General features: G+C 39.5%; 1 protein-coding gene across 1 annotated transcript; it reads right to left on the bottom strand.

Annotated features, from left to right (window-relative positions):
• Nucleotides 1–551: 551 nt before the first annotated feature.
• LOC111338434 (polycystin-1-like protein 2) lies at nt 552–26,421 on the bottom strand. The gene is made up of 15 exons (XM_088758944.1): nt 26,307–26,421; nt 25,213–25,509; nt 23,742–23,876; nt 20,019–20,459; nt 19,566–19,812; nt 9,708–10,308; nt 9,349–9,561; nt 8,657–8,782; nt 8,257–8,550; nt 7,598–7,837; nt 6,362–7,045; nt 5,937–6,173; nt 3,569–4,900; nt 3,049–3,214; nt 552–2,571 (listed from the first exon to the last, which is right to left on the bottom strand). The coding sequence occupies exons 1-15, from the start codon at nt 26,371–26,373 to the stop codon at nt 1,055–1,057; spliced, it is 6,597 nt and encodes a 2,198-aa protein (XP_088615070.1). The 5' UTR covers nt 26,374–26,421; the 3' UTR covers nt 552–1,054.
• Nucleotides 26,422–27,252: the final 831 nt, after the last annotated feature.

The raw sequence follows: 27,252 nt of genomic DNA, 5'->3' as shown, positions 1-27,252 counted from the left end.
AACCTGTCACACTCTAAAATAATTTGCAATGGAGCGAGACTGAACGCCCTAAACCAAGTACGTGCTATACGAGTTGAAATGGCCGTATCTAGCTGATACACGCGCCATACTTCTCATGTATCTTGAAGTGAAATGCAAGTTATCGGTTCAACTTTTGAAAAGCTTAACATTTGAACCGGGGATTGCGGGAAGCGCTACGAGAAAACACGACCACCATGCCATGGCGTGCGCAAGTGCAGTATGATGAATTGTGTAAGGTCTATGAAAATTTGATTTCATGCCCTGAAATGATGTGGGAACCTAACGTGGCCCAACCGAACCTTCATAATAGTGACTCGTGATAGGCATTCGATTCGCCTACTTCTCTTCAAATTATTAACGTGAAATAATGAGCTTCCATGAAAGCAGTCAGCCAGCAAACCCAGGTTTCATGGGTTACAATTTCGACAGAGACGGAATTCGGTCTGCCCTAAGAAACGAGTCGGAATATAAGGAACTACTGGATTAATCACTGTCCAGTGGATAAATGTACAAAACCTACTACATTATGCACCAATTGCAGTTTATTTGGTGAATGGAATAATCTACTTCGGAAGAATGTTAAAAAGAAGAACCACATCAAAATGACTTGAGAATGCTGTAACTTAAAGAATCAACTGACTCAATGTTAATCACCGAAGCCGTGTAAGTTTTAAGGCCTGGTAGGTGTAGTTGATGAAGGTCCAAAGAAGTTATAATTGAAGTTCTCGCAATAGCAAATATTAAAACATAGTAAAACCCTAAAGCTGCTAAAGAAGCCATTAACGAAATGGCGAAGTAAAATCTAATAACTGCGTACAATTTAAAAAGCAGTCCTAAATGAATGTCTTGGGAGGACAATGACTAAAATTGCTCCAAAGTTAACGTGACAATGATGCCTCCTTCATGTGTACAGTTTTTCTTTTTACCTCTGAAAGCGATCAAAATCAAATTAAATCGAATCAGTAGTTTCCGATGATAAGTTTTTAAGGCAAGTTATTCATCAATCGCCCATCTTGCACAAGGAGATCATATTTCATTCTAGTGCATCTACCGAATCTTCTTCTACAGCAGCCTCAAAATTGTCTTTTGCATCGACCCGATTTTCTCGCAAATCCTTGGATTTCTTGGCTTGCATATGAAGATCAAACCACAAAGAAAATAGTTCAAGATCTTCACAAAATTCTTCGGCGTATTGAACATTTAAAAGATGATTAATCCGATCCAAACTCGCCAATATCTCAGCTGCCTCAGGAAGAATATCCTCCTCGATCTCCGTGCTCGGTGTATCATGCCCAGAAACGCCTTCGCTCGCTCTCGGACGATTGCCCACGCAACCCAATAGTTCTTTCACTTTCACCACCATGAAATGTCCAACATCAAATTTCCCTTTGGAGAGTTCCCTGATGCGGCCATAGTTATAAACAAGAATAGAAATGAAAAGATTGATGCATATGAGATTCACTGCCATTTTTATCGCCGTAACGTATACGGGGCCAATGATTGTGCAACAATCGTTAAAATAGTCGACTCTGCCACCAACGACTCCTTCGACTAGAAGAGACTGCAGAATGTTGAAAGGCGAAGAGAAGGAGTAAAGTTCGCTTCCAAACAGAAGGTATCCTACATGGATACATCCAAACGTGAAGGCAGCGAATGCAACCGAGCAGTGAGCGAGTTCCCGAGCAGATCCTTTCATCACATGAAATAAATGCCTCACGTGGGAATTCAATTTGAGCAAATAGAGCAACTTCAAAGTGTTCAAGAATATCAGTAACGATATTAATACCGTTTCCAGGTCTTGCAGAAGAACAACTCTATCGAAACTGATAAACTGAAAAGTATTTTCTCTGAGTTTTGCTGTGGTAGCAAAGAGCTGTGTTTCTTTCATAATGTGAGAAATAACAAAGCCAATGACTGCAAAAGTTTGTGTAACTTCAACCCAGTTTAGAAACTGAGAGAAATACATTCGAAAACCTGCTATGACCTTTCTCGTTTCCTTGACAACAAAGTATATAATATATGCCACCAGTAACAATTGACAAGTAACGGTAACAGCACTGTAGCCCCCTCCAATGTCATATATGTGCAAGGTATGAATAACGTGATTAGAGACCACGAGACCACTTGGTGAAAACTCAGTAAGGATCCAAATCACGCTGAACAAGTTCACTTGAGAGTTAAAAACTGCGAACTCCAAAATTAATGCACTGGTAAACCTGTCAGTCCAATTAAACAGGTTTAGTTCGGAGATGACATTCAATGCAGTTGTTTTGTCGTAGCCCAACTCAGCCAGGTAGCCTCCTTCTCCATAAAAGTTAGACAGATGAAGTCTACCCCACAATGGAAGGCTTGATGTTTCTTGGGCTGACGAATAATGCCAAGCACTTGGACAGACCTGATGAAGACTAATGAAGGACTCATTCTTGGACGAGGAAAATAGACGCCATCTTGTTTCATGGAAGCTTGTTTTTTCCTCGCTACTGAATGTATATGAAACCACACATGAATTGAAATAGGTGGCCAATTCCTCTATGCCGACATCACAAGGACCTAAGTGCAAAAGAGCATTCAGTTGTTTAATCACTGTGAGAATTGACATAGCGTGCTTGAACCGCGTCATAAATAAATGTGATTATCGTTATAAAGGAAATTATCTTTTTCGCCACAAAGAAAGTGAGTGAATATTGTTGAATGGGTTTTGCGCAACTTCTATGAAGAGCATTTTTTGTCTTTTTCTTTATTTTGTAACTAATAAAATCAAACTCATAAACCTTAGAATAGGCTAACTCGAGGGGATAAGTCTTCGACTAGTCCCTGCAACCACGATTGTGCCAATAGTCCATCCTTTCATGTGAACTGCTTTTACAGGTTGGTTTAGACAAGTGTCTTCACAAACTTAAAATTGAGATTTCCTTCCTGAACTATTAACGCAACATTTGCAGCTGACCTTTAAATCGGTGAAGTGGACGCAATTAACACAAGCAGCATTTTGGTTTGATCTACATTGAAAAACTTTCTTGAAAATACCTTCTTTAACTCGTAGCTGCCTCAGACGAGGCATCCCAACGAGGACAGCGTCGCCATCTCCAATGTAAGGACTGGAACTATTCAGAATGACTTTTTTCCCATCCTCAAAAAGCCCTGGTACCAAAACGTCACGTGCCCAGTCCCATGTGTTGAAGTGATTCGATATCTACATGATTCGGGGGGGCAAATAAAAGAATGTATAAAAATGTAAATAAAAAACATACAGACCAAAATACATAGATATTATGAATATATAAATAAAAATACCATTAAAAATGAAATGCACTTAATAGTAATACAGTCGTTGACTGTGATGTATCAGATTACAGTAACACGGCAAATTAAAGGCGATACAAAAGCAATTCTCCTTCTTCTCTACTTTCCTACATGAAAAAAAAAAAAAACTGTAACCCCCACATGACTGCTTTCATTAAGGCGTCATATTTATACTCTCGTTTCAGAGCAGGCGGCTGTAAGACCATAAGATTATCCAAGAATGACCACTGAGCAATTCACATACCATGTTTAGCTCTCCAAACGTATTCTTCATGGATGATGTCATCAGGTACCCATGCTTACTACGGCCACCGTAGCAAACAATCATAAGAATCAATAAGTAAAGCATGTAAGACCCTAAATTCCGAAAGGCTGAGTATATATATATCTCTCTTAGCCGAGTCTTCCTTGCACGACGTAACTGTTTCTTACTTAAAGGCTTTGGTATTTCAACTTCTTCGTTGTCAGCCTCATCATTGCTTAGCCCACCAACTTTAATATCGTCGAGTTCAACCTTTGGGTCGGCTGGGCGAGTCATCCACGTAAATTTGTCAGTTCCTTCTTTGAATATAGGGGGCAATATGAAGGCAACAACGATGATTTGAACAGGTTCGATTAAAAATATGTCTATAAAAATTGACGTTGAAACCGAAGCCAGCCACTGCTCACTTGTATCTGCACCCCACTGTAGACTATAGAAGACGACAAAAGCTGCCGCACAGGCCGAGAGGAGAAAACATAGGAGCCAAGGAACGAAAACAAACCGGTGTGGAAAAGAAAAAGATTTCCTTTCTGCGTTAGCTTTGAGAGCCATTTGTTTATTCTCATCCACCGATCGAGTATGGACGAAAAGTCCTACGGTCAAAACATAGGTAGGAAAAATTACTATAAGGCTCTGTACTCCAACGATGAATTCTTTGAGGTTCACATCAAAACGACCCATCCTGAGAGATCCTTGAGTGTCGCCCACCACTGTTCCATGCTGGTAAAACATAGCACTTGCTAACATTGAGGTTAGCAAGAGTGCCAGACAGCAAGATAAACGTTGGACGCGAGTAAAGCGATACCTTGGTGGTCTGGCTGCTACAGAAAACCAAACATGTGAGTCACTGAATTCTTCCGCAATTCTATTCAGAACATAAACCGCAAAGTCAATTCCTTTAGCGGTCGTGGAAGTAGAGTGAAGGGTGCGGTCTATCAATCCTTCACCTTTGTCAACAGCCAGCCACGCAAAACACATAAAGTTCCACTGCTTCTTAGTAAAGAGATCGAAGACCTTGATGTGGTTCAAAAACCACGATGGACTGGTGCCTGAGTTGTCATGCCATACGCGGACAGTTTTTATGGGGCCAATGTCGTCAGGAATCGAAAGAATAAAGGAGATAATACTCCCTCTTGAGAAAGAGATGCAAGAGTCGTGCTTTAAATGGAATGGTCGGCTGCCACCTAACTCTCCCTCTAGTGTGATAAAAACGTTAGCAGTTGTGCCCGAATTACGCCAAATGCCCGTAGATACTTGAATCTCGACGAAATAAGACAAAGGTGAAGGAACTCCTACGACTGCACTCTTACCTACCTGGAGGGATAAAAAAGGAAAACTAGTTAAATTATGCTCAAACTGTACACAACCATAACTGTGAGAGAAGGGAAATAAGAGAGAATGCTGCTTATTTGCTACAGACACAAAGAGGGAAAAGCACGCCATATACACCTCCATCATAAGCTTCCACTTGACTTCACAATTTTTTTTCTCTCTTAGCCTTCTTTTTACACAGCTGAAGTCAACTATAAATGAATCACAGCCTGGTGTAGAATTTCTGCAGCGTTCCATTTAATTCGAACTGTGTTCCACGAGCGAAGTCATCTTCAGCTTTCGTCTGTCGCACAATTTTATTGGTCTCTTCCCATTCTCCGCCTGGGCTCAGTTTTTCAGAGAGCGGATAACGCTACCCAACGGATAAATCACTATCCAGCGGATAACTGTTAACAACTGAAACGTACTGCACTATCCACTGCATAGTAATTTATCCAGCGGATAACTGTTAACAACTGAAACGTACTGCACTATCCACTGCATAGTAATTTATCAAGCGGATAACTGTTAACAACTGAAACGTACTATACTATCCACTGGATGGTGATTTATCAAGCGGATAACTGTTAACAACTGAAACGTACTGCACTATCCACTCGGTAGTAATTTATCAAGCGGATAACTGTTAACAACTGAAACATACTGTACTATCCACTGGATAGTGATTTATCCAGTAGATAGTGTTATCCACCCTTTGAACAACTGGGGCTAGATCTTTTGCTTCTGAATTTGAATTAAAACTGTTTTTCTATATTTTTCTTTCTTCTCTTTTCCTTCGAAGTCCATTCGGAAAATGTAAAAATTATATAGTTCAAACCTTGAAAAAGAAAAAACAGACTTTCCTCGTGGATGATTTCCTTGCGACAACACTTGGCTTATTTTCATAACTTAAACTTAATGAGATCAATTAGCAGCCTTCTGTCAGTCACTTGTAGCCCGCCGAGCATGAGTTTACGAGCAATCAGTTTTTCTGTTTGTCCTGGCGTACATTGATAACGATTGGGCTCTAAGTTCTCACCTTCATAAGATCGCGTTTGTCATTCTTTCGAGCCCACATCAACAGCAACAGATAAAGTCCAAACGCACAGCTAATAGTTACTATAACAGCCGTGTTTCCACTATCAGGTAGACGAGCCAATTCCGTGAAAACTATATCAAAATCAATGGGAGTGGGTGCCACTAGTAACTGACCTCCAAAAGCGCTCAAGTGGTTACAAGAGCAATGAACATAATCTTGAGTCGTCATCTCGGTTACCTGGGAGTAAATGGTTTACACCAACCACAAGATAAATGGGCAAGTAATAGAGCGTAATTGTAGGTTTCAAGCTCTGTAGTTAAGATGAGACTAAAAAAATACAAAACTACATAAAGACAGTATAAACAATTCAAAAACGCGTTTTACACAGTTTACAACTATGGTCACCATAACTTGTCTCATCTCACCCTGCATCCCTCTGATGTCCACTGGGATATTTCTGCGTTCCAGAACAGGCAGGCAGCCGGCATTACCTGAATTGTGTAATTTTCATCACTTTCACGGTAGTGGGGTACGCTGTAACTTGCACCATCAGTGGGCGGTTCCTTGTATCGCACACATGACTGCTTTGAGCAACGCCGAACTCGAGAGATCGCAGAAACTCGTGACACGGCTTTTAGTCCAACAAAGTAGTATCCAAGACCATTGTTCTGGAAAAATTCCTGGTTCACAAACAACATATACGGATCACGTGAGCAGTTGAGGTACCCATCTGGCATCTCATCGCAAGATGAAAGGTCAGGTATTGTAACATTAAAGTCGCTACTACTCAGAGACGGCTGCCTTCCATACTTAAAAGTTACCACAAACTCTGTCTTGTTGCTTTCCGGACGAATCTTGAGCATCAAAGCCATTCCTAATTGGGAAACATTTATCTTATAGAAAATGGTTCTGTTGGCTCCAATGTAATGAGACTGAGATGTGTTTATGAAGACCTGGAGGTTCTGAAGTTTAATGGTAACAAGTGCATTCAGTTTTGTCGCATTCAAAGGATGCCCAGAACTGTTCCTTAGTTCAAGGCTGGAAACAGCAGTCGTCACTCTTGCTCCTGTGGGGTCCCAAGAAAAAAGTGTAAAGTCTGCTGTTACCATCTGTAGACATAGAGAAAAGAATATAAAGGTACATTTTCCACGAGAATCAAACAGTTGGTTCGAAGCAAGTCACAAAAAATGTTGTGCTCATTCATGACCTCTTTCGCCGTAGTTGCCCGAGTATTACGTTTTTAGAGTTCGCAAATGGAATTTCTGCTTTCTCAAATGACAAGTGGTTTGTTAAGCGGTTAACAAAGTCGTGCAATCTTGCGCAAAGTGACGTCACTTTCTGGCGGCCGGATTATGATTTTATACGTCACCGAATGGCGACTCTGAAAAGAGTGGAGCTTGGAGCGCAGAAAGAAATTGCATGTTTTGATGAATCTGTCCAATACTGAGTTTACTGCCCTTTCGCCATTATCACCATGATCACTCAGCGGTGACATCGAGGTAGATTCGTACAACAAGACACGACTATATGGACAATCTCCTCGCAAGTCAAACTGCCACACTTTTGTTAGGAGGTATAACAGCGCGTTCTACAACATAAATAACGGTGAAATATTCAAAATAAGGTTGTGTTCTGTGCACTCTGATAGTTCTTATACCTACCTGGCTATCTAAAAAATGGGTATCATTGTCTAACTGGAAGGGTAATGAGGTAAGCTGAAAACTGTTTCCTTTGTTTGACAGAACAGTCCCAGTGAGCAAATTGGGCTCTTCTCGGAACACTAACAGAGACATGGCCTGGGCTGGAAGTTGTTTCGGCTCTTCGCCAACGAGAGTGCGGGACAAGATCGTGCTTCCGACATCCTTCAAAGAATGGAGTATACTTTCAACATGGATTCGAGCCTGAAACAAAATTTTAACGGCTTTCTAAATTTCTTTGGTAACTTAAAATGCCGGTCTAATTGCTAGAGAGTTAGCAAGAAATTAGAGCGATCAAGATTGGAGCACTACCTTTAGAGGTAATTCAATTTTATTTTATAAGACTCCCTTAGCCGAAAAAGAAAAATTGAAAAAAAATGCGGACAGTTAAGCAAAGACATACAAGGCAAAATAATGCTAATGATTAGCACTATGTTTGGAAAAGAAGAAAAATGGTCCGGTTTAAGGAAGTCCCGTCTGTTGTGGAAAACAATGAAGTTGGGCTTCGGATTTATAACCCGTCAAATATCCCTCTCAATCCCTAATATCACTTTTAATTATATTCATTTTTCTGATCTATTGTTAGTTAAGTTTTGAACTTGTATTTCAAAACAGTTCTTCACCTGTAACTGCGCACCATTAGCGTCTCTTTCGGTCCTTCTGGTCCACAAATATCGCAAAGAAGTTCTCTTACGTGAGAGTGATTCATACTCATCTACAAAGCTGGCTTTGATTCTGAGACTCCCCTGTGATTGTAAATTATATACTCTTGCTCCACATGCTGCTACCCTTAGCACGCCACCGAGACCATTCACTAGACTTTTTGCGCCATCATAAAGCGAGTCGTAACTTTCCCCAGCTGCACTCTCCGCCTTCAACACTGAGGTCATCTTTTCAAGCGCATTCGTTGCATCTTCCTGAAAGAAGTTCAAAGGACCAGAGCACTAAACGATTTGTCTCTGATTTTAGCTACAAAAGTGGTCCTTGTGTAATAAAAAAAGCATTCCTTGGTTACTTAGCTACCTGTGCTTCCACGGTAACTTCGTCAATGACCGAACTGGCGGAGGCGATCACATTTGAAACCTGCTGAACTCTGACGATAGTTTCTACCGGGATAGCTGATAACTGTGCTATGATGTTAGATTTCATCTATAACAATTAAAAAGGAGAAGAGGTGAACTGAAGTGCTCAAAACATACTGAAAAGAATCAAATCGAATCTACAGTTTTTAGTATGTGTAATACGTTCTAACGGAAGTGTCAAAATTGGTTAAATGAAATAAAATGAGAGAACTTAAAAGACAACTGCCTCTTCCCAGAAAGCGGTGCGAGATTCGCAGAAGCATTTATTTCATTTGTCAAATTGCAAGTTTGAAACATCGAGCTAAGACGGATAACCTTGAAATTTGGTATAGGTTTGACCCCCTTTTAGCCATCGCTTTGCATCCATCGTTACTGTGAGCACACTATAATACCTCATAAGATGCATTTAAGCATGGTCAATTGCATTACACTAGGCTCAAAAACCAATGATATCTGTGGAGAGAGCTAATGTGTGAGTGTAGGATTGTTCGCAGCAAACCCAACCCAGCTGGCGAGACTCCAAAAACAACTAAAACTTTAATGGTTGGGCTTCTTGTCAGAGACAATTCAAGGGTGTTTTCAGGCGATATCTCTGGACTGGACTGGAAGAGTTTCATCACAAAAAATCCTTACCGTGCTCCGTCTCTCTGCCAAACCACGAGCTTCACTTTCCGTCAATTTCTCATCTGCAATGACATGAATGGCTGAAATGGCCGCCGCTGTTAATAGCAGAGCACGTGACACGTCACCCGACTGAATCAGATTATTCAGTTCACTCTCATCTCCAGTTGTGAGGTGTTTGACAATGTCTAGGAGGTTTGTTTGTTCAATGTTGGGTTCTAAAACCTACAATTAAAAGGAAGAAAGCAGTCTATAAACACTCTACATGGGCTACATCTTGCGAAGATAAACAATGTAGATTGAAATGAAAATCATGGAAAAAGCAGGCGATTAATGAGAAACGCTGTTTCTTTGCTGTTACCATTTCATACCTGCACAGGAATTCTTACTTCAGTGTATGCCCCCATAATATCAGCCACTCGCACTCGAAAGTCTATAGTAAAGTTATTTTTTCTTTCTCCAGCAGGAAGTTTGGTTGTTAAACTAGTTTTTACTCCTTTGTACGCCACGTTAAGAAGATTGTTACTTGTAAGGTAAATAAATTCATACTGCAACTGAAGGTCTGGATCCTGCCAATTACTACAAGCAAATGTAAACTCTGTTATTAGAGTGACTCCTAATGTTTGGCTCACGTTGCATACTCCTCCAACAGGCAGGCTGTTTGAGGTGACGTGGTACTCGGAATACACACGGTATCCACCTGGTCGTTGTGCAGTCAATATGAACTTATACCTGGCATCGGGTGTCAGCACTCCAGGCCTAGTAACAAGAGATTTTGATGAAACTCGAGTACTAATCAACTCTTTTATTTGTGAAACCTCAGCCCATTGAGAACTGTTTGAAGAGTTAATTAAGTCTTTTAAAACTGTCCACTTGAAGATGAGGTTACCATGACATGAGGCACCTGTACACATGCCTTGTAAAGCCATTCTACCAGATGGGTTCAGCTTGGAAGCGCAGTTTTCAACACACCTGTAGGTCATTTAGGTAACGTAGTTAAAACAGATTAACTTCTTCTCTTATCAAAACCAAATTCTGCACTTTGACTACAATGAGATTCACAGTTGAACCCATAGTAATGACCGCCCCCCTACTTTGACAACTTTTTCCTTTTTCAATGTTTCTTTTGCAAAGGTGAAAATATATCACAAATTATACACAGGTGACTCTAAAATATCACAACTGCTACAACAGAGTGTAACATTACATATCATATCAATGTATTTAGCGATGTGTTCCTCCTCCTTTTTTTCAAAGCTGAGTTTCTCTTCATGCAACATTGCCTTCTCCTTTCTGGCACCAAAGAAACAGAAGACTGCTCCGCCATCTACAATTTTTCTCATTTATAATTTTCCCTACAATTTCATTACTCATGCGCACTAAGCGCATGAGTCGTAAATTCTCCCTGGTTTTTTCGTTTTGGTGTCACATTTGTTATGCTAATTTATGCAAGGATATATCTTGCACGATGTTGATTTTCTACTTCGGCTCAAGATTTATCTTGAGCGAAACTGAAATTACCCTAACCAAAACTGAACCCTCACTAATAAGCAAATCCTAGCATTTCTAATAACTACAAAGTGAAAATAGGGAATAGTTTACAACAATACAGGCAAGTCGTTGGCATGCATCATGTCAACAAATTTCGAGGATGCTTCAAAGGGAAATTCTGGTGCTCCATCGTACTTTTGTTTTGTTCAGAGGTGGTATATTTGCTAGTATTGAAAAGGTTGGTTCACATCTATGGAATGTCGCTGAGGAATCCCCGTGGCTTACACAGATATATTATTTGTATCGCTTTTGATTCGATTCGCAAATGACGTAAGACAAACCAAGGTCTCGCTAGTTTTTATGATATTGATGCCAGTAAAACAGTTTGCGTACTCTATTCACAACCTATCCTCGGAGACCTAGGGGCTGTGGGTCGATTTCAAGTTAGGGCATGAAGAGCCCCTGAGGACATTCTCTTACAAGACTAGTCCCAAACGGTCGTAGTCATTCTGCCATCTGATTGGTGCCAGAAAATCTTTGTGTTTTTCTGCCCAATCAAAGTGAAGTGTGCTTTGGAGTCCTTTCGTGTGTTGTAACACGGACAAATACTAGTAGCTCAGTTGCTCGCTATGTTTGTTTGGGCCGTGCGACGGACATTCGCTTGAGGTGAAAAGTTTCAGTCTCAGCACACAATGTAAGAGAAATCGATCAGATTGTCCGCGAAAATCTTACCGGAAATTATACTGAATACTTTCCCAGGTATCACTAGAGAACGTGTTTTAAAGTTTGCGAGGTTTGTAAACAACACGATGGTTGCAGTCATTGATATGTCGCTTTAAACGTTAAACGAGATTTAAGCTTAAATCTTTTCTAGATTTTTTGCATAATTTGCTGTGACTGAAACTTTGCCAATCCCGTGAAGTTATTTCGTCGCACGGGCCAGGCAAGCATGTCGAGCAACTGATACTTGCGCAACTTTCTGTGCGTGCCAAAATCTAATCTCATCTTCGCTTGAAAAAAAAGAAAAGCAAAGCGTGGAAACTTTTGCTTATTAGATTTGGGTAGATTTCTGTCCTGTCGCCGACAGCGTGTTAAACTTAGTCAGGACTGTTACTCGGAGTGGGGGGCCATCCCATCAGGGGTCCCACAGGGCACAAAACTTGGCCCCTGGTTATTTACTATTATGATAAACGACCTCATCATCCCGGGTACAGACATGTGGAAATATGTCGATGACTCCACTATTTCTGAAACAGTCATGAAGTCTGAGGTCAGCAAAGTCCAACAAGCGGTTGACGAACTCGCGACGCAAGCTTCTGCTGACAAGTTCCAATTAAATGAAACCAAGTGCAAGGAACTGCGCATAACATTCAGTCACTCTAGAAAGAACTTTGATCCAATTAAGGTTAATGATCAGGACTTAGAGTGTGTAGAGCAAGCAAAGATCTTAGGTTTGCAGATATCTTGCGATCTCACGTGGAATAATCACGTATCCGAAGTTGTAAAGAAAGTAAACAAGCGCCTGTATTTTTTGCGTCAGCTTAAGCGTGCACAGGTCAAGTCGGAGGAACTTTTGCTCTTCTATTTGACTTGTATTAGGCCTGTCACTGAATATGCATGCCCTGTTTATCATCATAGCCTCCCGCAATACCTTTCAGTAGATCTTGAGAGATGTCAAAGGCGAGCTTTACGTATTATCTATCCAGATTGTTCGTACAATGAGGCGCTTCTTTTGACTGGTCTAGTTCCCTTACACAACCGCCGCGAGTTCTTATGTGATAAGCTTTTTAATTCCATCCTGTCTAATCCCTCGCACAAGCTCTATAGCTTACTACCTCCCAAGAATGAGTGCGAAGTCAATTTAAGGAGTCAGCACTCTTTTACTACACGGCGCCTCCACACCATTCGTACTCGAAATAGTTTTATCCATCACTATGTCCATAAAGCAATGATGTAATATTGTTTTTCTCTTAATTATATATTTTTGTCTTTTTAATTAGTTCTTCTTAGCCATGTATTTTTTGTAGTATATATTTTATTGTAAATCAAACGTAATTCAGCCTGTGGCTGCAAGGTTTTTGATAATAAACTATCTATCTATCTAGATGACCCTGTACTATTAAGCTGACATTTGCAATAAAGCAAACCCGCCCTTTCCATCCATGATTTCTTGGTCTTTGGTTTTGTTTTTCCCATTGAAAGCAGCATCGGATCGATTCCCAATGATCAAACGTATTTAACTTGGTCTTCAACAATCGACAGAAGAGGTGAAGTGACAATGACCAAGAGACTAGAAGAGAATCCGTGGCCTTCCTAGCTCAAGAATTTCAACACTCTAGGCAGCAGTTGAAAGATTAAACTCTTTCCAAACCCCTTCGGTAACTGCCCGAAAAAACCTCTCCCTCCAACGATGTTCTCGTGAATAAGTTTTTGTTCAGATTTTAATTAGCTAACCGGAAACACAGCTAAGCTTTCTCTAAGCGCTTGCTGGAGGTCGTCCACGAACTTAAGCCGTATTGTGAACGACTTTACTACAAAGCGAAGATTAGATTTTGGCGCGCATAGAAAGCAGAAAGCTGCGTAGGCGAAAGCGCCAGTTGCTCGACATACCTGCGTGGCCTGTGCGACGAAGTAACTTCACGGGATTGGCAAAGTTTCAGTCACAACAAATTATGCAAAAAATCTAGAAAGATTTAAGCTTAAATCTCGTTTAACGTTTAAAGCGACATATCAATGACTGCAACCATCGTGTTGTATACAAACCTCACAAACTTTAAAACACGTTCTCTAGTGGTACCTGGGAAAGTATTCAGTATAATTTCCGGTAAGATTTTCGCGGACAATCTGATCGATTTCTCTTACATTGTGTGCTGAGACTGAAACTTTTCACCTCAAGCAAATGTCCGTCGCACGGCCCAAACAAACATAGCGAGCAATTGAGCTATTAGTCTATGTCCGTGTTAAAACACACGAAAGGACTCTAAAGTACACTTCACTCTGATTGGGCAGAAAAACACAAAGATTTTCTGGCACCAATCAGATGGCAGAACGACTGCGACCGTTTGGAACTAGTCTTGTAAGACAATGTCCCCAGGGGCTCTTCGTACCATAACTGGAAATCGACCCACAGCGCCTGGGTCTCCGAGGATGTTCACAACCTTAAATGCTATTTTTAGTCGTTGCAAACAAAACCTTAGAAAAATCATACGCTGTGACTAAATGCACAGCAGCCGGGCATTGTTTCAAATTAGACTAAATGCCCGGCAGTCATAAATTTTCACAAAATTTGGTGGAAAAATTCTCCGAGCATTTCCATACTACAATATCGCTCGGTCGTCGACACCACAGGCGGCCCAAGCGTACTGTGTGTGATTTTGGGGTCTAAAGTTCATCAACGGCAATAACTAACATATTAAGATCGAATTTTAAGCGTATGTGTGGGCCCAGGCGGTGTACGCAATCTGATTGCGCTGCATCATGGTTGTAAAACAAAAATTGAGTTATTTGCATCTTGACGCGTTGGAGTGAACATCTCTGGTGGCAGCGAGATACGGCGTGAATATACGTGGATTGTTGCCATTCCTTCGAAAGTTAAACGTTTGACGGACCTGCGCGACTCCTGTCATTCCTCCGTGACGAATTCGTTCTTAGGAGGCAACTGACGTTATTTTAAAAGTAAGATTCGAAACTGCAATCTGCCTAAGAATCTCGACACAAATGGCAACAACAGATGGCGGGATGAATAATTTCAAAGTCAGCAATTATATTCCTAGACGCGAGATATTCAGCAGTGAATTAACCCTTGACATGCAAACGCATATTAGAGAGACAGACCTTGAACGTATCTCTGGAGTTATTACTTTAGGAGAGAAGTATACTCTGAAACGAAGAAAACAGCGCGCGCACAGAAGAAATTATTGCCTTTTGTAACATTTGGCCGTTTTCACACTAGAGGACGGACAAATCGTCTGGACGGACAAATCGTCTCGCACTTGTTCGTCGAATTTGATTCGAGAAGGCCATGTGCCGAAAAGTTGTCCGTCTTGTGAGCGCAAAGAGAACTTACACTAGGTCGTGTTGTAAAGCAAAATGGCTGCCGCCATGTTGAAATTTCCCATAAAACCTCGCTCTGTTGCTAGTCCCATTTCCTCGCAGCGAGAAAATCGAAAATTTCACCGTCTGATATGAATTTAAGTCGTAATGTCGTCGACTTGTTCGTCTCGACGGACAAATCGTCTTCAAAATATCGTCTTTCCAGACGGCCAAATATCAGACGATTTGTTCGTCGAAAAATTTGTTCGTCCCATTTTCACATCAGACGATTTGTTCGTCTAAGACGATTTGTCCGTCCAGACGATTTGTCCGTCCTCTAGTGTGAAAACGGACATTGAGAATCATGACACCTCAAAACTGACTCTTATTATCACATCGCAAAGGAAAGTCATCAATAGATATCCTGATAAGAGCTTAACTTTGAGGGTAGAAGATTTAAAAGTGCTAGCGATTGGTAGGAGACGCATAGGCCTCTCAACACCTTTCAACAGTCGACTGCCTTTTGCTTTCCGGCTTTCCGGCGTGTCGTCTCACACAAGGTAGAGGTGTTCATGGATCAAGTGACTCTTTTCATTGCTCTAATTAACCTGTCCTTCATTCAATGATCAAGATAGAAGATTTACCACACAACACTCGCAATTATTTAACTTTCCTTCACTTAGGAAAGTAGATTTACGATACGAATGATAAATGTCCTTGCGCTATGTAACGCAACACACTAAACACAACAATGGGCCTTTTCGCTCCGCAAAAGGGTCTTAAACACTATCACTTAAAATGCATAAACAATTTGTACCGTTGGAGCGCGTTTGAGTACGTTTGGTCAGAGCTGTTGAAGAAGGATCAAAGTGGCCATGCAAATCTTTGAAAGGCTTCAAACTACGTCATACAACGAATTTGACCTTCTCGAAAACCGGTCTCAAATTATACGCTAAAATACAGTGCTTGCGTTTGTCCTTGAGAACGATATAATACGTGACAAATGCGCACGAACAATACTTTTACACGTTGGAATATATCAAATTATATTTACCTATAGTGAAAGGAAAACGAAACGGCCTAACTTTTAAGGAATATTCATTCAAACTCTACCCATTTCTACCGTTTTTACCGCCATATTAAAAATAACGCTACCACAATGCAATGCAATCCGAGTGCGCACACAGCCTGGTGTGGGCCGTTAAAAAAAGGAAATATTATAAAAAAAATTAAGAAAAAACTTAAAGAATAATAAAAACGAGGAATAAAACGTGTAAAATCTCCTTACCTTTTTTCCGTAGCCGCTTTGTTTCCAACGGTCGTTTTAACGCTGTTTTGGCGACTTTCTTTGTAACGCGTGCGGTGTCACCAGTCAACCGTATAATAAAAAAAATTTAAAAAAAAATTAAGAATAAATTGAAAAGGATGATAAAAGCGAGGAATATATCGTTAGAAGTCTCCTTACCTTTTTTCCGTAGCTGTTTTGTCGTTTAGGGTCCTTTTAACGTAGTTTTGGCGACTTTCTTTGTAAAGCGTGTGATGCTACCTGTCAACTGAGTATTAAGAAAACTCAGGGCTGGAAACTTCAACCGGTTCCAAACACCAACCGTCGTCACTCGAAGGGCGATAAATTCCACTAAAGTCGACGGATCTCCCTCAAATTTCCACCCGCGAGAGCGTGATTCAAATATCACAGCGCATCTGACCAAATAAAAGACTCTCCAGGGAATCGCTAGGAAGGTTGTTTTGTTTACCCTATTGTCAAACAACACCATCTGGGGAGTCGTGGGTGTAATTCGACCCGATGCACTTCGATATTTGAATCCCGTAAGGGCAAAAGGATTACGCGTACCTACAAGCGACTTAGCCAGAATGGGTGGTAAAACGGAGCGGCTCTAGGATCGATGCAGCGGAATTTGGAAAATTTTGCCGCTGGAACGGGTAGGTAATAGCTAAGCGCTCTCGCGGGTGGAAATTTTAGGGAGATCGGTCGACTTTTGTGGAATTTATCGCCCTTCGAGTGACGACGGTTGGTGTTCGGTCCCGAACAAGTTTCCAGCCTTGAGTTTTTTTATACTTATGTTGACCAGTAGCAACACACGCGTTACAAAGAAAGTCGCCAAAACAACGTTAAATGGACCGTAAACGACAAAGCAGCTACGGAAAAAAGGTAAGGAGACTTCTTACGATACATACCTTGCTTTTATTATCCTTTTCAAGTTTTTCTTAATTTTTTCATAATTTTTCCTATTATACGGTTGACTGGTGCCACCGCACGCGTTACAAAGAAAGTGACAAAAACAGTGTTGAAACGACTGTTGGCAACAAAGCGGCTACGGAAAAAAAGGTAAGGAGACTTCACACGTTTTATTCCTTGCATTTATTATCCTTTTAAATTTCTTTTAAATTTTTTTCATAATATTTCCTTTTTTTAACGGCCCACACCTACGCTTAAAATTCGATTTAATATGTTAGTTACTGCCGTTAATGAACTGTGGCGTGACAGTAAGGGTCAGTACGTTAGAGCAGCTCTCTTACAAATTGGCAGGAAAGAGTACCGAACACCTCAAATAAACCCATTGAGAATAATTCTTTTAATGTCAGTTTAGATTTCCCTTGTAGTTCTAAAATAATTTAGTGGACAAATTTTCCGAGCTGATGGACCCGGTAAGCCTAATGGATAGAGCGCTGGACTGTTGTGCGGGAGGTCGAGGGTTCGAGCCCCGGCCGGACCAACACTCGGGGTCTTAAAATAATTCAGAAGAATTTGCTACCTTTTTGTTAGGGGCAGGAGACGTTAATTTCCCACGCACGAGATTACTGGGTGATGGATGTCCTCCCCCGGGGTGGGATGGGTGGGCTTATTGGGCCCGCAGTAATTGGCGCAAGCTGTTGCGGTGTCCCTGCCGGTCGGCGAAGCTATTAAATAAATAGGCCCACAAAATCGCTCAATTTGTAGACTCTTGAACGTACTGCCGGGCACGGTCTCAAATAGAGTACATGAAAGAAAACCTTCTCTCAAGTTATTCAGAAAAACACAGGTCCATAGACCCATCCAGAAAAAGAGAAATTCTTACAAATAATGCTGAAAAGTATTGATCAATGGATGTACATGACAAAGAGCAAATTCTCTCAAAACGTCAACAAAAGTACAAAACAATGGACCATGAAGAAAAAAGTAAAATTTTTGATAAAAGAAAACAAAAGTATGACATGGAACCAGAAGCAAAAAGGAAAGAAATGGCAACCTCAAGGAATAGCAGAAAGAGGCAAGAAAAGTTAGGCCAACCAGACATACAGACTTGCATTAATTTTGATCCTTTGTTAATTCTCCCTCAATTATTTTTCATCTTTGCTCGATGGCTTATTCTACTGAAGATATCTTTGTAATGATGACGACATATGACGTTTACAACAGTTATCGTCTCTCCTGCATCTTCATTATCTATATCGTGGATTTATGATGCACTTTTCGGATAACCTTTTCTTCTGTCTTATTTCCAGTTGTAGGATGGTTTTCAAACTACATTTGCGACTATGTACATATTGCGTTCCTACTTTGCACAAGTTGCAACCTCTGCGCGAGTCTAAGCTACCTGGAGCTCCCTGTTTTGATATAAAACGACCAAAAATTTTTAAGCAAAATGATTTTCTTTGTCTGAATACATGCAACAGGCCAAGGCGAGTATCAGTTTTTCATGACAAACCAAAACGCAAACAAAAGGTTTTAAATCCACTTTTGTAAATAGATGTCTTTTTAGCATTGTCTGCCATTAATAGTTAGTTGTATTTTCTATCTTAATCTGTTTTATATTTCATTCTTTCTAAATAATGACACGGTTGATGCATTATTGCTTTTAATAAAGACCATTATTATTATTAAAACAAAGGAAACTTGGTGATAACTTGTGATCTCCCCAGTCAGACAACAGCAGAAAGCTTCGGAATCTCTTGATTTTAATGGAAGCTCAGAGAAACCGCAGATTTCTCCTCGCATCGAAACAGCAAAAGCCTTCCCCATGGAAATCAAAAGAAAATCATACTTTTTGTTTATCCTCCTGATTTAATTTAAATGGGCCATCCCTTTCTAAGATGAACTCGTTCTCCCAAGAGGCCTCTTAAGAATGGTGTCAGCTCATCATTTTAAGTCTTACTCCATTTTTGCAGTCAGACAACCTTACCGAACCATTCAAAGTATGCGAAGAGCCACAGGCTTTTTGTCATGGTCGCTTTTCAAAAAGGAAGTCCGAAAACCTATACTCCTCTCGCTATCGAACGACAATCTTCTGACATTCTGTTTGTTTTTAATGTAATACCATAGGCACCCAATTCTTGTTGTTTTTTTTTTCTTTGCTATTTTTCAAGGGGACTCACTTTACTCTTTCGTAAACATAAAACGGAATAACATAAAGTATCCTTCCAATTCCAGGTATTTGCTGAACGGTTCCAAGAAAAGATGAGCTCAACCATTTTCGGCCGTTCCTAAGGAGATTCCAGGCCACAATTCTGTTCGCAAGGTGATGCATGTCACAATTAAAACAGTTAAGGCCTAATTCCTGCACCTTTAACGGTAATTCATAACCTGCTTATGGAAATAATCCCTAATGTATTAAAAGTTGTACAAATGAAGTACAAGTCTGTCAAAAATTGTAAAGAGGGTAGAGTAGAGGTAAAGTTCAAGCGCCTAGTCTCTTAAATTCACATACCTGATTTGCACTTCTGGTGGATCACCAGGAACGATAAACACTTCCTGAGTGAACTCAGCTTGCCTATCATCCTTTGTAACCTTTACTGTTATAAAGTATGAAGTATTTTCTGCCATAAGACTGTTGTTCACTCTGAGTTCTTGTTGAAAATATTCATTACCAATAGCCCTATAGTAACATCCTGCTTCATCTGAGTGATTAAGATTCAACGGTGACTCTACTCCACACAGCCATGTAAAATTGAGGCCTAGAATAGCACAACATACATGTGGTATAAGGTATCGGTTAAATCATGCCAAAAGTAATGGTCAGTATTTCTGTTACTTCTAACCGTCCTTAAAAGTGCAACTTCTAAAAAGGGCTCACAGGAATTACGCTGAGCCCCAACTTAATTTTCGTTTTCATCACTCACAAAATTTGTATGAAGACATGTACTAGCTGGCTTATACCAACCTGAAAATTTTCGATTCTCCTCATCAGGATCAAATGACAGGGATGCATCAAAAACCAACGTTTTGTTTAGTCCTCTGGCCACCTTGCTTCCTCCAGCAATAGATGCAACTAAAGGGCTACTCACCACCTTGAAATAACCCTGACTGACCCCAAACACTGGTGTTCCTATCATGCTGACTGTGAGTTGAACCAAATAAACGCCAATTGGCAACAAGTGTGGTGTGATCAGCAATTCTGAGGAGCTATTCCTTGAAAGTAATGGTGTATCTTCTTCACCCAGCTGATAAACGTGCCAGAGGAATATTGTTCTGTGGGACAACTCACAATTCAACTTTACCTCAGACTGGGTTACAAAGAGTCTTGATCTATTAATGCTCAGGTCTGGTGGTGCATTTGGTGAGACATTAAGCAAGCTTACTTGTGGGCTGTAACATGGAACATCTGATTAAAAAAAAGGAAAAAGACAGTGGAAATGTTGTGGGTGGGGGAGGAATATCTAGGTTAGTGGAATAAAACTTCCCATTACAAATATGTTGTAACATTATCTACTTAAAAGGTAATTTAAAAAGAAAAGCTTTTCACTATGAAGGATATAGACTTTTTTTTTTATAACATCATATTCTCATGAACAAGAAATAAAAATAATGTATGGCAGCTGAAAGCTGTTTTTTTTTTTTTTTTTGTAGTCTCATCACAGGCATTAGTCCATCTCAGCAATTTACTTTAATCTTGCCTTCATTGTTGTCATGTAATCGTATAAATTACTTATAATCTAGTTAATCATTACATGTAATATGAATCTTCTGGTTTGGCACTCTTGCACATGTCTGTTAAAGAGCGTACACTTAACAATTGCGTTCTTTACTAGAATACCTCACACCAAATAGGATTATACTTCATTAACCAAGCAATTAATACATATTTAACCAAATGTCAAAATCTCCAAAAACTGAAATAACGAGAGAGCTTAGCGAAACTTATTTTCATTCCTCTTAAGAGAGAAAGCAGCATTCTTTGTAGTACACCATTTTGATAAGAATTGCATTCCTTTAGTCAGAATTTGCCCCTTTGAAACTAGGTGCTAATTTAAGGTTACTTCTCACTTTCAAAGGCCGAAAAAATCGTTTTTTCTGTTATTGGACTAGATGGAAGTTAGACATATTTTACCTAAGTTTACAAAAGGAAAAATTTTAAAATCTCAAAAAGCGTCGGACTCATTTTGGAAAAAGTATTTTCAAATAAAAGTTAAAAAATCAGGAGGGTGTTATAATCTCTTAAATGGGTGATCCCGCTGGGGGAATGTTTGCAGCAAGAGAACAAGAAGAGAGATATGGTAACCATTTCATCAGGAAAAAAAAACAGTCCTGGCACTCCTCTCCACGTTGGCATCCAAATTACAAACAAATAATTTGCAATCAAATCTACATTTGTCGTACATAAAATTAAAAACGAAGTTTCGTTTCAGTAAGCATACCCGGTGGCCTTGATGCGAATCGTCTTTATTACTGCGAATCGTCTGAATGAAATCATGGCTACCCGAGGGAACTCATTTCAGCGATAAAGGAATTACTTATTAAGCAGTCTGTTGATTCGCAGTTTTGCTTTTCAGCTGTTTCTCCAGCTTTACCTTTTTTGCAGCAGGATCTTCCTTTGCCAATTTTGCTAATTTTGCCAATTTACTGAGACAAAAGCAGTGCTCATTAAGCATTCAACAAAAATATCCACACAAGTACTAATTAAAGTAATTGTATAGTAGCCATTAATTCATATTTATGGTCTGGCTCAATTTCTCATTTAGCTCATGAATACTTCATGGGGATTGAGTGCCCTGATGGCTATAAAGTACATATGTTTATTAAAGTAAATCAGGAACTTATTAAGAATTAATGAATAAAACTTATGAAAACTATTGGGAAATCATAAGTGATTCAACTGATGGTAAAGAAGATTACATAAGAGTGTTTGTTTACAAAGAGTGGAACAAGTAATATTATACTTTAAAAATGATTTCCTGGAGTTATCATTCCTTGACATCAATCCACCTAAAGTATACTGCTAGTATTGGCCTTCTGGATAGGCCAGTGCCAATTTATAAGCAGTCTCCTGTATTTTAATTTGTCAGGTTTCCTGGCAATTTGCTTGTATCCATACTTTTAAAATAACACACAATTGGATGGAAGGATCAAGCAATTCCAGAGTAAAGTGTTTTACACACAAAGCTGAAATTGTAAATTGGTCAATGTAAAGAGTTATAAAAAAGCTGACGTTTTGAGCATTTGCACCTCATCAGAGCAAAAGGACAGAATTGTGGGTTGTGTGTGGGTTTATATGCATATAAACCCACATACAACCCACAATTCCTTATATGCATATAAACCCACACACAACCCACAATTCCTTCACTTGCTCTAACGAAGGGCTAATGCTTGAAATGTCAGCTTTCTAACTCTTTACAGTGGCCAATTTACAATTTCAACTTAGTTGATCATATGATAGCCAAATTACCTAGTTGCTACCCCACCAATGCAGCACCACAGTTTCTTTAGAAACTTAACCCTTTATTCATATGTTTCACACACACACACACACACACACACACACACACACACACACACACACACACACACACACACACACACACACACACACACACACACAAACTAAACAAAACAAATGACCTAAACAGGGCCCCAACCAGTTGAAATAGCTCTTAGAAAGCATAGAAGAACCACACTGTTTTAAATAATATAAAAGTGTAAAAATCAAGTCATTTGACCCCTATATTGTATGTGGTCAGTGTAAAACGCAGACTGCGGACTGCAGACCGGGGGTAAAATGCAGACTGAGGGTAAAATGCAGACTGAGGGTAAAATGCAGACTGTAGACTGCATACCAGGGTAAAACGCAGACTGAGGGTAAAATATTAATAATAAAAAAAACGAGTCTTAAGGATGAAAATAATAAAGAGTGTTCGTACCAGTGAAATATTGTCACGTCAGGACTCACGAAACACACAAAGGCCGCTTCACGCAGTATAAAAGTCACGTCATCCCCAAGTCACATGGCATGGCACCATAAAATGTCGGTAAACGAGGACGACGATCTCATGGTAATTTTCGATAATTTGTGTTAATGTCTTTCACAAACTATGCTCGATACCTACAAGTTTACCTTGTCTTGTTGTTGTGCTGTCGTGTTTTCTTGCCTTGTCTTCCAAACAATTCCAAGGCCATATGAAGAATTTGAACGCTGAAAGAGTTACTCGGTCCCAGACCTATTCGCGAAAGCATTTAGGCGCTTTTGGGAAACTTGGTTCAACAAAATGGGGAGTTCAAGAACTTGAGGTTGATAATATGTTTGACTAAGGCAAATAAATGCCTTTTGGTTTGAGTCTTCAGGATTTTTAAAAAAAAATTACGGGTACGGGTATAGAAACACTTCCAAGTCTTGTTTTTATTATTAATATTTTATTTTACCCTCAGTCTGCATTTTAAGCCTGGTCTGCAGTCTGCATTTTACCCCTGGTCTGCAGTCCACAGTCTGCATTTTACCTTCAGTCTTCATTTTACCCCCAGTCTGCAGTCTGCATTCCGCAGTCTGCGTTTTACACTGACCGGTATTGTATGCGAAACTGACTATAGGTTGGCTGGATTAAGAATGTCTGATTGGAGTGTTTCCTTCATATAGAAATAACATGGAAATTTTATTTTGTACTTAACATACCACTCATGTAGACAGCACAAGTTTTGCCAGTGAAATTAACAGCACATTGACAGAGAAATGAACTGAAAGACTGGTTGTGTGCCTTGATTGCACATGATCCCCCATTTAGACATGGATTAAATTCACAAGGATTCCCTGTAAGACAACAGCATGAGAGAACCTATCAACGAACCAATCTCTTTCATATACCAATATAATTAATAACACACTATAATAGCTCACTTATGTTTATGTACTAAGCGCCTTTGAATAGAAGTGAGGCTAAGTATGTAACTCCAATTACTCCCCTTCCCACGGAAACCCAAAATCTGCAGCTTCTTCTTTAATTTCATCAAACTAAAATCTTACAATTCAACACATTTCATGTCTATGAAATATACCAAAGAATTTAAAATGCTAAAAAACAATGAAATGGAAGAAAAAAATGTATGATTTCATTTATAAACCAACTTTAAATTTCACTTTCATTGTAACAAACACAAAGAGACTTAGAGCATCAACACAAAAAGGGAAAGTCTCACCATCCCTCATCAAGACAAAATGATGGGCTTTGTATTGACTTACAATTTCAATTTTCCCTGACTTCTTTCAAAGATGTGACTTTTCCTTGACTCAAATTGAAATTCACTGATCTTAAAGAATTTTATTTTTTTTTCTGACCTGTGGCAACCAAAGTTGATAGCAGGTCAGTTTCATTAGGCTCTGCCCAATATCATTCATAGGCTTTGGCACTTTATCATAGGTAAATGACACCATAAATAGAAAAATTAGGACTCCATCAGAGCAAGTAAGTTTCAACGACTTACATAATATGCTGGCTAGCAAATTTTTGGATTTATCAAATTTTATGGGGATTAATTTAACTTTATGGCCACCAAAAACCTACTCATTAGGAGCATAATTAATTAAAAGAACTTGGCCAGGCTTGCAGAGTGTGACCACCAAGGTGGCTATCTGGGATTTTGGCCAGAAGTGCCATGAAAATCAAGCTTATAATGTGAAAGCCTGACAAACCCAGCATGACCATACTTCCTTGGGAACCACTGGCCACAACTTAAGCTGTAGTCTTAGCTGTCATGTTTGGCAGTTTGTTCCAAGGCCACACTTTTCCAGCAACTCTTTTACCTTGTTCAAAGGAGACCAGCTACACCAGCCATCAGGTATTATAGACTTCTTGACCAGTGTGAAGTTATTATTATAACTCTAGTGTATCCCCAAAAGATGTAGTTTGAAAAATCACCTACTACCATTATTTCTTTCTGTCACAAAATTCTGGAGCAATTATTTTTAGATTTTCTTTGTGAAATGGTTTTGCCTGTAGGACTGTGTGACTTCAGCCTTAGCCCAAGCTTTAACTCTCGAATCTCCCCTTGTGCTTTAGCTATTCCCAAGTGCTTAAGCTATTGCACTTAGCTAATAGAAAACTATGAATTTCCAACACAAACATCATTTCTGATTATTACAAACTTACCTGATTTTTCTTTTGTCTTGGCAACTACTTTGTCTGAATACGATCCTGTAAGTTTAACTCCTTCATCAAACAAACCAGCCACACAAATTTGGTATTCAGTGTTCTCGGCAAGGTTGCTAATCAAGCCTTCAGTTATATCTGACTTAACTTCAATAAAAGCATAATCATCACTGTCTGACTTTGCATATCTTATCTTGTATCCCAATAGAGAGTCAGGTCTATCACTATCAGAAATAGGGCTCCACCGGACAACAATTGATGTGAAGCTTCTTTTAACCACATTCAGGCCTGTAGGGGCTGGTATATATAATAATGAGAGAAATAATTATCAGAATTAGTAAAAAAAATAAATGAACTTACATATATCTAAAATCAATTCAATGAAATCAAATTAAAATTTTAAATTTCAAATGCACTTAAAATTGCCTGTTTTTGTGTTGGAAATTTTCTTAATCCATCATAGTTCTGTTACTTCTTTACTTGTAAACTCTCAGCACAACAATTTTTTTTCCATCATTGCTCTTCGGTTTGCTCACAGAAATGTCATTATTCTTCACTTGGCTGACGAATACATTGACCATTTGTTACAGCTAGGTTATGCACTCAGAGCTATGTTACATGCTCATTACCTGCCTCTATTCAGCCATTCAGAGGGCTCGAAATTCAAAAGCCGTGCTCCAGTTGTTACTAATATTCTCTAACCCTTCTACCCCTTGGAGTGACTTGCATCTTACTTCTCCTTATGATGTCACCACTGAATCAGACAATAGTTTACTTATGAGAATAAAGGAAAAGATAACCAACTAAAGTTCTGATTGCAAAACAATTATTCTCCCCATCAGTACCATGGGATATGTATAAAGAACAGTTTGGAGAAAATGCATTCACTGCAACATATGAACAAAGTACTGATTTTTGAGAACTTTGAATGAGGTGAGACTTTGAGACCAATATTGGACACCTTACAACATCTAAATTTAAAAATCAAACTTACAAATAATGAGAGGTCTGAAGATTCTTTTATGCAAATATAATTATATTCCTCAATGCATACTAATCATGGCATCTTTGGTTGCAAATCATGATGTTCTTACCTTCTCTGGTCATTGTGGCTAGCCTTATGAACACAATGAAGACAAGTCTACTTAGTGACATCTCCATGATCTGAATTTTTATTTGTTTACACTCGTCTAGAAAAATGCATCACGACCTGAAAAGTACATAAAGAACTAAGCTAGCTGGATTCGCAAGGCTGAGGTTTGCTAGATCTTTCAATTATGGAGGGGATTGAGAAAGAACTTTTGCAAGTCCTATAACTACATCAACTGTAAGTACTTGTAAAATTCTAACCACAAACTTGACGGACGAGATGTTATGCTCAGTTACTTAAGCGAAATTTTTTATTGCAATGGCTGCAACTCATGTTAAAGAATCTGTAAGAATAATGAAAATGCATTAGAAATGACAGTTTGCTTGTTTTACTTCGCTGTTAGTACAGTCATTGATAAACAAGTCATCATAGACGCTCAACATTATCACGTCGCTAAGTTAAGTTTGTCTCTTTACAATGATCAAATTGTTGGGACTGGATAATTTACAAATTTTTGACGACTAAGGACATCATCAGTAAAGGATCACCTCGGCTTCTAACATCCGCGCCGGTTCTAAAAATGCATACAGCATACATTTGCGTTATTAAGGGGACGTCATAACATTTGCCTTAAAAGTTGAATAAATAATTATTGATACCTGAAAACGTCAATCTATCAAAAAATCCTGAAACAAAACAGACACGCATTTTCCCGTCTTTTTCAAGTCTTAAATCAACTTGACAGCCGCTTGACAGCCGCTTGACAGGAAAGGCGGGATAAGGCATAAGGCGCGAAATGATCTCTCTTCCCCAGAGCCCTCCCGATCTCTCCTGATACAAGCTTTTTCCGTCATCACCTGGGACCGAGTAATGGATGTCACAAGCGTTCGTTGCTCTCGTTAAAATGCCCCTGGGACGAAAATTGACCATTTTATTTCGGCCTAAATTGT

The sequence above is a fragment of the Stylophora pistillata genome, chromosome 4, assembly GCF_964205215.1.
Source record: "Stylophora pistillata chromosome 4, jaStyPist1.2, whole genome shotgun sequence".
NCBI lineage: Eukaryota > Metazoa > Cnidaria > Anthozoa > Scleractinia > Pocilloporidae > Stylophora > Stylophora pistillata.
The sequence above is the reverse complement of the archived record's forward strand: the minus strand, read 5'-3'. Positions and strand labels throughout refer to the sequence as shown.

Bases quoted from the DNA above. Each gene is read 5' to 3' on its own strand.
- LOC111338434 (XM_088758944.1), bottom strand. From the start codon at position 26,373: ATGGAGATGTCACTAAGTAGACTTGTCTTCATTGTGTTCATAAGGCTA. The intron at 25,510-26,306 runs GTAAGAACATCA...TATATATACCAG, and splicing joins AGCCACAATGACCAGAGAAG to CCCCTACAGGCCTGAATGTG. The intron at 10,309-19,565 runs GTATGTGAATTT...AATGACCTACAG, and splicing joins CCACCAGAAGTGCAAATCAG to GTGTGTTGAAAACTGCGCTT.